Source organism: Lepisma saccharinum, chromosome 12 (assembly GCF_977018435.1).
Source record: "Lepisma saccharinum chromosome 12, izLepSacc3.1, whole genome shotgun sequence".
NCBI lineage: Eukaryota > Metazoa > Arthropoda > Insecta > Zygentoma > Lepismatidae > Lepisma > Lepisma saccharinum.
The window spans coordinates 59,370,857-59,384,246 of record NC_139240.1 but is presented as its reverse complement, the minus strand read 5'-3'; the positions used below and the strand labels follow the sequence as shown (position 1 = coordinate 59,384,246).

At 40.9% G+C, this 13,390-nt stretch overlaps 1 protein-coding gene across 3 annotated transcripts in view; it reads left to right on the top strand.

Annotated features, from left to right (window-relative positions):
* LOC145996136 (uncharacterized) overlaps positions 1–13,390 on the top strand; it is a 614,980-nt gene that overhangs the window by 509,840 nt on the left and 91,750 nt on the right. For all 3 annotated transcript variants that reach the window (XM_083132453.1, XM_083132452.1, XM_083132454.1), the window contains one exon: positions 6,633–7,949. In XM_083132453.1, coding sequence (XP_082988579.1) covers positions 6,926–7,949 — 1,024 coding nt within the window. In that variant the 5' untranslated portion in view covers positions 6,633–6,925. The remainder of the gene's footprint in view (positions 1–6,632; positions 7,950–13,390) is intronic.

The following is a 13,390-nucleotide window of genomic DNA, read 5'->3' as shown; positions in this document are numbered from 1 at the left end:
AATAGTTGACATATATTTTTCCAAGAAATTGAAAATGGGGACAAGTGTACAAGACCCTCTCTTCCTCTCCATTTTATTTTCTCTCTAACAGGTTCTATAAAGGCAGGTGAAAGATAAGACGATGGAGATGGAACGAGGTGGACAATTGAGGTTCCACGAATCCAAAGTTCTTTTGAAGAGAACCCATTGCAGATTCTCAGGGCTTGGAGAACATCTGATTTCCTTATCAGCTTTTCTGGTTCGTTATAGTCAGTGCCTTTTTATGTACAGGAGCTATTGAGCGACCGTCACTGCGCCACCATTCAAGCTTCTGAAATCCAACACAATTCTCTGTTGTGAATCCTTTTGTGTTCTTGAAAATCTGCTTCGTTCGGTTGTTATCGCTGGCTGCATGCGGTACGAGGATTTTGCTTCGTCTCGTTGATGTCCGCTTTGACTTTCTCCAGCGGCGTTTTGCCTGCTTCCAGAGAGGGAGAAACAGACAGGGATACTGGAGGAGGATTCCTGGAAAAGCTGCTTTGTGCAGTTTAGGTGCGAGGGCATCAGAGTGGAATTGTTTGTTGTTGTGAGATACCGGTGAAACTATCTCCGAGATTCAGTGATTGGTCCCGAGTCTAGATTCCAAGCTTAGATTTTTCTAGGAGTCATGTGATCTCAGCTTGCAAGCGGTCCTTGCAAACCTAACATGATTGCGAGTTGCTTCACATCGAGTTCCAAAAAATTCAGAATTCTTTTCACTCCCTTGAATTAAAGGACATTTTCTTGAGTACTGTTAAAGAGCTGACGTGTAAATGTATTAAGTCGAGTGAGGCATATTGGGGAGTTACGAGTAACCCGACCACGGATATCTCCTATAACGGCTGGGGGTTCGACGTGCTGACCCAATGTCACCCTATTACTGGTTGAAGAACTCCACACCTCTAGGTAGGATTGTGGGTGGGAGACTGGCAGTCGGGAGATACGCCAAAGCCCTTACGGGCTGTAGAACCACGGGTTGTATTATTTTGCTCATTGCAGTAATTTGTAATTTGGAATATGAAGTTGAATAAAAGGGTTTCAGTGTTTTTCTGCACAACTGTATTCAATTTGCACCAATATGCTAACTACGCCACTGGAAACTTGTTTAAAGCTTGTTTACCTATAAGGGAGCTGAAAAAATATATATGGCTTCTATCACAACCAATATGCCCTATTGGATTTCAATATGGCCGCCAGCAAACTGCGTCTGCCGTCATACACATTACGATAAAATCATTACTCTTAAACATTACTCAGAAACCTAACCTACACATCCTTATGTACGATAAATTTCAAATATTTTATTTCATCTGAGATCTGATTGAATAACTCAGCCAGATGTCGGTACTGCCCTCTGGCGCGGTCAATATTGCCAGTACACGTAGTAATTTAGAAAAAAAAACACTTTCTTATGAATATGTCATAATTAACCCCATAAAATAGTCTGTAATGCATAAAGTGCGTAATGATTTATCGCTCCTTTATCAGTTCGATAAATGCCAACACAAACCATGTATACACATAGAAAATTTATTGCAAGGAACTCCACAGCTGCGTATTATTCACATTTGTTTTTATTTCGTAGAATAAACGTTTGTACACCTTAGTAACTTCTCCCGCATACTGCACGTTCATAGAGAGAATAATTTTCTTGTTCACTGTTTCAAAAGTGTGAACATAGACAATGTTAATACCCAGTGTAAGTTTAATGTCCCTATCCCTTTTTCTACAAAAGGTACGTACATTCAAAAATCTCGGTTGCGTGACTTTTCAGACACCCTGTATAATTTCGTAACTCGAAAAAAAAAATCTTTGTTTTATACGGCTCAGTTTTGGATATTTAGTTACTTGGAAAGCTATTTTTAAGCAACATTTGAGAGACCACAAGCCTTAATGTCACCCCACCCCCCTTTTTTCGAAATTCCTGTGCACGCCATTGTGTACAGTGATCCTGACACAAGGTAAATTCTCGAAGAGACTCGGCTCTTGTTTGTTTATCGCGTCGGCAACATTATCTCTGCCGTGAAACATTTTTCGCATTCCTTTTCATGACGTTCACTTTACGAGTGCTGAATTCTCTTATCGCAACCTCACCATACAGACGCACACGCCCACCAGTGCACACACGCACGTATCTTACGCATACATACGCGCCGTAGAAGCTCAAGCAAATATAACCCACTCGACAATCTTAAGAGGTCGCTAATGTGTGTTACAGTGTGAACAATTGATATGATGTAGGGACACTTTAACACCCATGCCGGGATTCGTATCTGGAACCTCTGGCATTGTAGTGAGCTGTGCTAACCACTCCGCCACGGACGTGGGCGATATTATCTTTGACTTGATGTGATTTTTCTTATTTGGCGTCTATTTTCCGCCAATTTTGGCTAATCGCGACGACGATGATTAAATTGATGAAGGAACACCCATGCCCAGGGCCGGATTCGAACCCGGGACACTGGCGTCTGTTAATCCCTCCGCTACGTAGGTCTGCTCAAAATATTCTGTAAACTTTGCGTTATGCTGGCTTAATATGGCCAATGAGTTACCTTAACACATTGGTGAGTGAGTGTCCCTTCATCAATTTGTTTATATCATCATTCATCCTCATCGTCGCGAAGATGAAGAAAACACTCGTAAATTAACAAAAGTTTTAAAAAAAATCAATTAGTCAAAAGTGGCATTATAACGACGCTAGATAACAAAGCTACGTTTTCAGTTTTATGATTTTAAATCATTGACAAACTATTTAAAATGCATGCAGTACAGAATCAACGGTTAAAGCCGAAGGGAGCCGATGTTGTTCCTAGAACGTTGTTCGAGAGGACCTGGTGTTGTTCCTTGCGCGTTGTTTGAAGGGAGCTGGTGTTGTTCCTATAACGTTGTTCGATGGGAGCTGGTGTTGTTCCTAGAGCGTTGTTCGAAGGGAGCTGGTGTTGTTCCTAGAACGCTGTCTCAAGGGAGCCGATGTTGTTCCTAGAACGTTGTCTCACGGGAACCGCTGTTGTTCATAGAACGTTGTCTCGAGATAGCAATTGTTGTTCCTAGAGCGTTGTCTCAAGAGAGCCGATGTTGTTCCTAGAACGTTGTCTCGAAGGAGCCGATGTTGTTCCTAGAACGTTGTCTCACGGGAGCCGATGTTGTTCCTAGAACGTTGTCTCGAGGGAGCCGATGTTGTTCCTAGAACGTTGTCTCGAGGGAGCGGATGTTGTTCCTAGAACGTTGTCTCACGGGAGCCGATGTTGTTCCTAGAACGTTGTCTCACGGGAGCCGATGTTGTTCCTAAAATGTTTTCTCAAGGGAACCGATGTTGTTCCTAGAGCGTTGTCTCAAGAGAGCCGATGTTGTTCCTAGAACGTTGTCTCAGGGGAGCCGATGTTGTTCCTAGAACGTTGTCTCACGGGAGCCGATGTTGTTCCTAGAACGTTGTCTCACGGGAGCCGATTTTGTTCCTAGAACGATGTCTCACGGGAACCAGTGTTGTTCATAGAATGTTGTCTCGAGATAGCAATTGTTGTTCCTAGAACGTTGTTCGAAAGGAGCCGATGTTGTTCCTAGAACGCTGTCTCAAGAGAGCCGATGTTGTTCCTAGAAGGTTTTGACAAGGGAACCGATGTTGTTCGTAGAATGTTGTCACGAGATAGCCATTGTTGTTGCTCTAGCCATTGTTGTTCCTAGAGCGTTATCTCAAGGGAGCCGATGTTGTTTCTAGAACGTTGTTTCGGGGGAGCCGATGTTGTTCCTAGAACATTGTCTCAAAAGAACCGATATTGTTCCTAGAACGTTCACGTTGCAAGTGAGATTGGCACCCGCTCCAGTACACCCCTTGGAGACGAAGGCAGATAGAAAAAGCACCCAAGGTCACCACACATAAGAACTGTCATTCAGTGCAGTACCTCACAATATACAAATGAATACATTTACTGTGTATAATCCGCAATGTCTTACATATGATGTAGGTTTATTGCTTGCAGTTATGTCTGCCTGACTTCTCCCGTGAATAGTTTCTGAATTTAATTGTTTATGATTTAAGCGTGCCTACATTGTTACGTAAATAAACATTTCCACATGAGAATGTCTCGCATACATTAGTGCTGTGATGCAATTAGGGACGCTAGATGTCACTTTTTATCGTACTTTTCTACATTAATCCTAATACTTAAGTTGCTAATGTAACGAACAAAATGTTAAGGAAATTTAACGCAGCCTTTTTACACCTACTTGATGGAAATGAATTTATATGTGTATTCAATGTTCAGAAATTGTTTACTAATACTGGAATACTGTTCTCAAAGTGGAACAGGGGCAATAATTTTTTGTATAAAGGGAAAGGTTAAATTCAAGTTCAAGTGCATAGTTAGAGATCGGTTAGTTCATCGAACTAACTAACTAACTCCCTAGCCTTCTTAAACCCGAAGGTTCATGGCTGCAGCAACACAGGCCTTCCATCTTTCCCTATCTTGAGCAAGTTCTATATACTCTTTTCCATCCCTACCGATTTCCCTTAGGTCCATCTCAACGTTGTCCCTTAGTTCATCGAACAATCCAGCCTAATTATTGCCTATTTTGGGGAGCAGGAAAAGGTTTATAGTATTCTTGCCTTGACTCATCTCACCCAACAGGTCGTTAGGTGCTGGGGCTTGCCGCGAGTTGATAGCTTCCTGGAGATGAGGCCTGCTCGAGAAAAGGTTTATAGTATTTGATAAAGGGAATGTAAGTAAACACAAAGGTGGTTTGGAAATATTACTGGCAGAAATATGTCACACGCTTGAATATTTATCTAATTTTTCTGTTTTTCTTTTCATTAAAGAAAATCATTGTTAAGTCTCAGGTTCGACATTGATAATTATCGTGCTGTGTTTTTCGTGTGAAAACTAATATAAGCCATGAAGGCATATGTTGTGTGTTTCTGCATATGCTAACAGTGTTTTACTGAAATAATGTTGTTTTGTTAGAGCAAAAAATAAGAAATTATTTGCACATCTCTTCTTATTTTGCATTCATAAACCAGTCTCTGTAATACCAACCTCCGTGGTGGAGTGGTTAGCACACCGCACTGCGACGCCAGTGGTCCCGGGTTCGAATCCAGCTCTGAGCATGGATGTTATTTGTGAGTGTCCCGGGTATCGAACCCAGGACCCTTTGATTGCAAGGCGACGACGCTACCACTACGTCATGAGGGAGACCCTCTGCGTCACTTGTATGTAAACTGTTCCCATCTGAGGTACTGCATACCTGTGTCGTTTTCTCATTTTGTTTTGGGACATTCGATGTGAAAATGTCCCTCTGAACCTATTTTTTTAAAAATTAAATGCAATGCGGTAACTTTATGATATCTTGTGAGTTAACAATCAGAAATTTTCTGTATAATTCAAGTATTATACATAATTAAGTTACAAAGTATTTTAATTTACTTGTGTTCTGTATTGTGACCCGTGACACCAACAACAATTAATTTCTCCTTTAACTTTTACATTTCCCCTTCAACTCCACTAGAATATTCAAAGGTCAATTGCCATCTCCCTTTGTCTTAAATATTTTTTTTTTCATTTGACAATTCACAGAAATGAAAATAAACTTCTTATTAAGTGAATAAACAGTGTTTCGTCTGTCCCACCCGTGACTCAAGATTAACTTGTAGCTGGGAAAAAAACAAATCTGGGAAAGTTTTTCAAGGGAAGTTATGGTTTATCAACAGCATAGGCGTAGCTACGGGGTGTGCCGGGTGTGCCTAGGCACAACCTAATGGGATGCTTTATCAAAGAGAATTAAAGACAGATATTTCAATAAGAGAGAAAATAAGTGGCAATTTTTAAGAAGTTAAAAATGTCATTACTTTGTACAAACGTGTGCATTATCGCTGATGAAACGAGTGTCTGTAGTTTTTCGATTTTTTGATGTCATTGGAGAAAGATATTTACTGCATTCTACTCTGTACGACAGCGCTTTTCTTCTATACCTGTCACAAGCTGCACGTGTGAGAGAGCTTTCTCCAAGCTTACCCAAGTTAATACTAAATTAAGAGCAACTCAGAAGCAGGATAGATTGGAAGCCTTGCTCTTGCTATTTGTGGAACAGGAAAAGCCTCGTCTATTGATGTAAATGAAGATATTGATGAGTTTAAGAACATTGTACATTTTGACTGACATCTCTTGTTATAGATGACGAGTATTTTGATGTATTTTTTTGTAACATTTATGAACATTTTATGTGTGTGTGTAATTTCTGCAATTTGATTTTTTTCTACTACATATATTCAGAAATTTTCAACACTGTCATTTAGTGAATTTATATTCCTTTACAAACATCAGTGCAGTTAAAGAGCCAAGTGATTGTGTTGCAAAATATGCTATTAAAAAGGTACAACACCTCATTTTTTTTTGTGCACACCCAAATATAAAGTTCTAGCTACGCCTATGATCAACAGTGTTCAGTTTCATAATTCACTGCACAGAAACTGTAAGAAAAATGTTGCTTAACTATCAGTAGAATAGTTAGTTTAATATAAAAAATGTAGTTCGCGTGTCAATGGAAAGCCTCTTTTGTATTTGCAACAATAGTAGTGCATTTTCCCAGACATTTCGCTCACAAAACTTTTATTTTCCTTTCAGATGGCTGTGGCGAGAGACGCAGAGTCATAGGTCAGGTGGCGCTGGCTGTCTTTCCAAGAGCTCCCCTTTTTGTGCAAGGAAACTCGAGTGCCCTTGATACATGTGGCATTGTGTGGTGAGGATCAGTGACCGTGTCGTGTTCCCATGCGTGCTACCATTGTAACGTCGAAGCGAAGAACTCGTGGAATTCAGGGTGACGTGAGTTTGATATGAGTGCATGACTGGTCGCAGCTGAACCGTACAATGCACACGACGCTGCTGGAAGCCATGTCGCCACGTCCAGAATCGCGACGATGAAGATCCCACGCAGCGACTTCGGGCAAGTTCTTCGCGTGTGCGAGCCTAGCAAAGACGATGAAGATGGAAGGATGGTGTGTCACGTGAGCTCGGAGATGAGTGATGATTCCACTGAGGAGCCGAAGGAGTCCAAGGTGGGGGAAGACGAGGCTCGCGCCCCGTTGGCTGATCTTGAGGACGCTCTGGAAGAAGATGAGCAGGATAGTGAGGATAGCGCCAAGGGTATACCGTTCATTGACGACGATGCAAGCTCGTCCGTCTTGGACGAGAGCGCCGGTATTGAGTACCGCGACTCTCCCACCCACACCGGGCCGGATCCGGTATCGACCGAAGCGCCACCAACGCTCGCTTCCACGGCGAGGGGAGTCAGTTGCCAGCCAGCCGCGGAACAGGTAGGACGCGACGAGACCGCTGGTGCAAGTGACGAAGCTACCGGGGCTTCCACCCCCCAAGAACCCGCCCCTGGAGGGTGCGATGACGCCCTCAGCATCGTCCACAGCAACAATGGTGGTGGTGTAGTGATTGTTGGTGCGGCGGTAACCGTTGTTCCGGGTGAAAGATGTGAAAGTGTTTGTGATGTGAATTCTCCGGATGAGAGTGCGACCAACGAGATGCGACAGCGGCAAGGGGAGGCAGTCTCCGACCAAAACGTGACTTACCCCAAGGGCCACATGGCGAACGGGGTGGTCAGTCAAACTGAGTGCAACGGGGTCGCGTCCAAGACCCTCAAGTCGGCCCTGAAAAGGGTCGACGGCGACGGGACCAGGAAGGGCAAAGGGCGAAGGGTCTCCTTCAACGAGTCCCTGAACAAATTCTTCGACGCCGACTACGTCATCTTCGTCGAGGACGACGACGAACCGAGGCTGGTGAACGTGAAGGGGTTCGACCTGAACTTCCCAGAAGTGTTCGCGTTCGAGCCCCCTCTGGAATTCATTGACCAGGTCACCCTCAGCCCCCCCGAGGGATACAAGGATGTCGTGGCCAATCACTCGCACGACGAAAACCTCGGAGAAGAATCCGGTAAGTTGTTGATTTCATTTTATTTACCTTCCTAGGAACTTTTCTCTCTCAACTCGAGCGACTGTCACTTCCAATGTTACCGTCTTTATCACCACGATACTAAACCACAGCGACGGCAACCAGGCTGGACCAACACCGTCCAGAGGACAGAAAACTTTTTGAAAAATAACAGCCTCGAAACTGCCAAAAGAAATTTAGCGTTCGTTTCATAATATTGATAAATGAGGACAGAGCGTACGTACCTCACCGCCTCGAGTGTATATACATATATTATGCTATCAGAAGGTGAAAAGCTTTTTAATACAACAAAACGGGACGGCAAAATGCATACATTGTAATATAAAAAGAACTGTTTCGTCATAAATATGTTTGAAAACTAATTAAATACTAAAAATAACTTGTATAATATGCCAATATGCCCTTCGCTTCAACGAAACAGTCTTTTAGAATAAGAAGTGCTGATGAATGATGTGGAGCCGCGCTGGTCTAGTCCGTCGGCCTCAGTGGCGCAGTGGTTAGCACAGCGCGCTACGATGCCAGGGGTCCCGGTTTGTCGGGGATACTATCGCATAGGGGTATTCCTTTAAAAAGAATAGAAAATTACTAAAAAAAAGTCGGTAGTGCGTCTGACTGTCACGCGCGAGACCCGGGTTCGCTTCCCGGGGTGGGTGATCTATGGTCGGAAATTGTCCGGCCTTGTCCCCGCATAAAGCGGCTCAAATCAATGACAGCAACCCTGGGAGGTACAGGTGGCCGGAGCGTAGTGTTGATTACATCAATTCCAAAATGGCCCCGATCGAGAATGTGTGTGGCCCTACCTCCACCGTGTATTCATGGCACGGTGCTGTATGCACGGTGAAATTTACCTTACCTGATGAAAATGCAGTGATGTGTGTCTACGCGTAAACAACGATAGTCTACATTCTACACGTAGACTATGTTATACACGTAGATTACGTTATCTATGTAAACAACATGGCGAAAGGTGATAACTTAGCTAAGGGCGCCGTGGAATTAAAAGAAAATTATACTGCGTTTCAGTTGCTGATGTGTAAGGAGAACTTTTCATGGTCTTTCTTTCAAATTCGAACAATTTCTCTTCTAGGAAGAGACCTAATATAGGAAATATTCTAGTGCTTTATGGGGAAAAGACCACTCTTGCCTCACGACTGCCATCTGTTGTTGTTTTTTGCATACTATTTATCTTCTTCCATAGTTGGTAATAGAAGAGAAGATAAATTTTGTTGTAAATAGGATTCTTTTCAGTTCGTTAGGAACCAATATAGTTGAAAATGTCACTTTTCATGAAACCCTTGAAAATTAATTTTAATGCAATTTAGATTGTCTACGTAGTCTATGTAAACTACAACCCAATGTAATCTACGCGTAGATTACGTGTAGACAACGCATGTAGACGTAAACGTATAGTCTACGGCACATCACTGTGAATATGTCTTCTTTAGTACATGCTTCTAAATAACATTTAGTAAAAGTTTTCACATGTGTGATTAAAATTCACCTTATGAGCCCCGTAGCTAGTTTGGCGCCCTAGGCAGAATTGCTGTTTGGCAGCGACATTTTATGTATATCCTTCAACATTTTCTTCTCATGCCATTTTACATTTACATCCTACAAATTTTGAAGTGAGGAAACAGAAAGACTAGTTTAAAAAAATATGTAGGTTATATTTCAAGATTCGTTGTTTGCATAGCGTCGTCGCCTTGCAATCAAGGGGTCCCGGGTTCGATACCCGGTGGAGGCACATAGTGGTTCGAATCCCACTTTAAACTTTTGCATTTCTGATCTTAAAAAAGTTTAGCATATTTAAGAGTATTTCACTTATGGCTTAGTGCTAAGACGCTAGGGGTCCCGGGTTCGAATCCCGGCCTGGGCGTGGATGTTTTTAAGTCCCCATTCATCAATTTCATCATGTCATCACTCGTCTCCATCTTCGCATATTAGGTAAAAGTGGCTCAAAAAGCGAAGTACAATAAAGCAAATAAAAGAAACAACTTACGGCTTAGTGTGTGAAGAATATCTTTGAAAACGTATTATTACTGCTATTTTGGGAAACAGAAAATTCCAGCAGTGCGTTACCAGAATATAGCCTCTGCCAAGTGTAAATTTATCTGTCATATATTCTGACACCATTAAGCCTTGTTTCCATGATAACCAAAAACTCAATATGCTGACCAAGGCAGAATTTTTTTTTGTTCTAAAACATGAACTAAGCCAAACAAAACGTTTAGTTTATGTTTTAGAATAAAATAAAATGTCTGCCTTGGTCAGCATATTGACTTTGTTGTTTTAAAAATAAAGCTTTGATAGGCACCCTCTGTGCATGACGCACTAGGCTTTAGCCCCCCTAGCCCCTACTTTCGCTACGGGCCTACACCGTATTAATCAATACAGCTTTCAAAGTTTGTACTGAAATAGCGTCGTCACTTCTCCGCAAAGCATTTATGCACGAAAACACTCGTTCAGTGGGGGCATTAGTTCAATGCAGGCAAACAGAGAAGATAGTACAATATTTTAAGAACATTGGAATATGACACATTGTTGGAATTGAAATGTAAAATACTTTCTACCCAACAATGCCACAGTCCGTAGTAATAGTAGTGTTGCAGTAATTCTATGGCGATATGTCATTTTCATAAAAGGGGAACATTTTGGCGTCCCGTTTTATCTTTAAAACATTGGGAGAGAGGCTAAAGAAAGGGGCCTAGGCGGCCACTTTATGCTATGATAACTACACTACGTGTAGTGATTCACAAACAGTAAGCGACGATAAACATACTGGCCCCAGGATGTTTAGCGGGGCATGAAGCCCGATGCACTCCCAATCCAATTACCTTCCTCGTCAATTAGGTTTGATTGTAATAACATTACCTGTTTGTTCTAGGGACCCATCTTTTTTAATATTTATTATTTTTGTTTGCGGTGTCCATTATATTGTTGCGGATATTCAAGATGTTCGGTATGTGTATTTCAAACCTTGGTTTATATGGAATACCCCTTTCTAGTTGCACCAAGGATCATGATGATCTCATACTACTCAAGTGATATCTACACTGTGAATAGTTGACTTCAGACTTTTCAATGTACAGCAGTAAGAACCAGCCTTCACGTAGTTGCTTTAATATATATAAGTTTAACGAATCAGTTTCTAAAAATACATTTTGTGCACGCAAATGCAATTTATAAACATTATCTATCTTTATGTATAACTCTGATTACCCGCCGATTGGAGACAGGAAAATAATGAATTCTAACTAGTGGAAAATGTTACTAATTTTATTTACAGGTATTTGAAAGTATAAGTACAGTATACAAATTATGAAGCAAAATCTTTTACAAATTCACTATAATATTAATTTAACTTAAAACTTGATTATAAACAACATTTTTAGTTTCACCTCCAGGAACAAGAATAAATAAATTGAACGGCATTGTGAGTGTCACTATTCATCTTAGCGACCCCGAAAGCTATGGATTCCACACTAATATCGGTAGCCCCCACAGCATTTCTTTCCAGATTGTACTCGTATGTGTACCAAGTTTGGTTGAAATTGCTCCAGGCGTTCGAGAGTTATGCCGGAACATACATACATATATACACACATACATTCATTTTTATATATAGAGATATAAAATAGTGAAATTTAAAATTATAGAAAGACGGTTGCCCCAAGTTTTTTGTGAATTAACAGACAGATCGTTAAATTTTTACGGTATAATATCGTAAATCTTACGATACCTTCTAACAGTTTAAACTGTATTCTGAGCGGTCGTCCTTACTTCACTGGCATTAACAACTTTCGTTCACTTTCTTATTAGTATACCAAAATGCCGCAAATTGGTCAAAATGCTCTGAAACAGCATATAAGAACGGTTATGCTGGTGTATCCTGTGCTTAGAAAAACTGCATGTTTCAAATACTTGTGCAAAGTCCTATTATTTGTAAGCATTTTTTTCGTATTCGGCTCAGATCGGCCATGATTTAGATTATGGATTAGTTAGGATCATGTCGTCTATATTTCAAATGTGACCTAAGCTATTATACACATGTCAAGAAACTTCATCAATAAATAAATATATTTGAACATTAACAGGCTGGGTTTGCATTTTAGCACATAAAAGATCGACATAAACAAGGTTCGTAATAGTTGCTGTGCACAGACTATTACAATTGGCCATAGCTGTCAGTTCGCCATGCATAATAATACAAATATAAGAAATGTTATGTTGTTATTTTTAACACCAGCTGATATTGTTTCTTAGTTTTCGGTGTCTGAAAGTGTGAAAATAATAATTTGACTTTTCCGAAAGGAATCGTGCTTGTCGTTTGCTGAATTTCTGTACGAAGATATATCGGGGCCGTTCACCCACCGTACCCCCTCGAGAATTACGTCGAATTTTTTTAACGACAGATTTCAATGTTTTACGTAATATAAAAGTGGTTCCAGCTTTAGGAAAGCACAAATAACGGAGATATTTGATGCCAAAGAAAGGCCCACGTAAGTTAAAACCTGCAATTTCAGAGTATTTTCGCCGCTTTTTGTTACTATAAACTGTCAGTATGTACACTAAAATAGCGAAAGAATACGTCTAAAATAACTATCAGTACCATACCTAACAATCCTAACCTAACTACGTAAACGTATAGCTGCTGTTGTGGAAAGTCTTTTCGGTGCTATATTCACTTGTGCGAAGCCTTCAGGCTGTTCTGCTACACGGTAAAGTAACACGCTAAGGTAACAGACTTACTTTACTTCACAATAACACATTTCCGAGAGCTAAAATAAACTGCAAACCTTCATAAACAACAAAATCTTCATACACCATGCAAAATATTTCACTTTCTCCAGGGGGTACAGAGGGTCAAGGGTACCGATATATCTTGGATATTATAAAACTAAGTAGATTTGAGGGTGATTTGATGTGCATATCTCTTATGCAGATTCCATGATTTTGTTCACTCCAAACAAATGGCATAATGAATGTATCAAACACATATTCTTTTAGAAGACAATTTATACACACATAGGTACAATATCTTTTCCCCCCTAGAAAAATCACTTCAGTGACTTGCTAAACGAAAGTTAGTAAACAAGAGTTGAAATCTCATTTGGTGGAATGAATATTTAATCTAGTCGCTCCTCTACCATGTCACATTCAGTGGCATACGCAGGCTTTTTTTTTCGGAGGGGCTGGAATTGTAAAGGTGGATAGTACATATATATGTTTTCCGGGGGGGTTGCATACACAATCAGATATTTCGTATTTTTATAATTTTCCTCTCTCAAAATGGCTTTGCATTTACCACTCTGGTTTCTTCCCGAATTTTTCACTGCTTTTTTTTTTGAAAATGTTGATTTTCTCAAAATTTCAGAGGGGACCTGTAGTTCCTGCAGCCCCTCTCTGAGTACGCCAATGGTCCC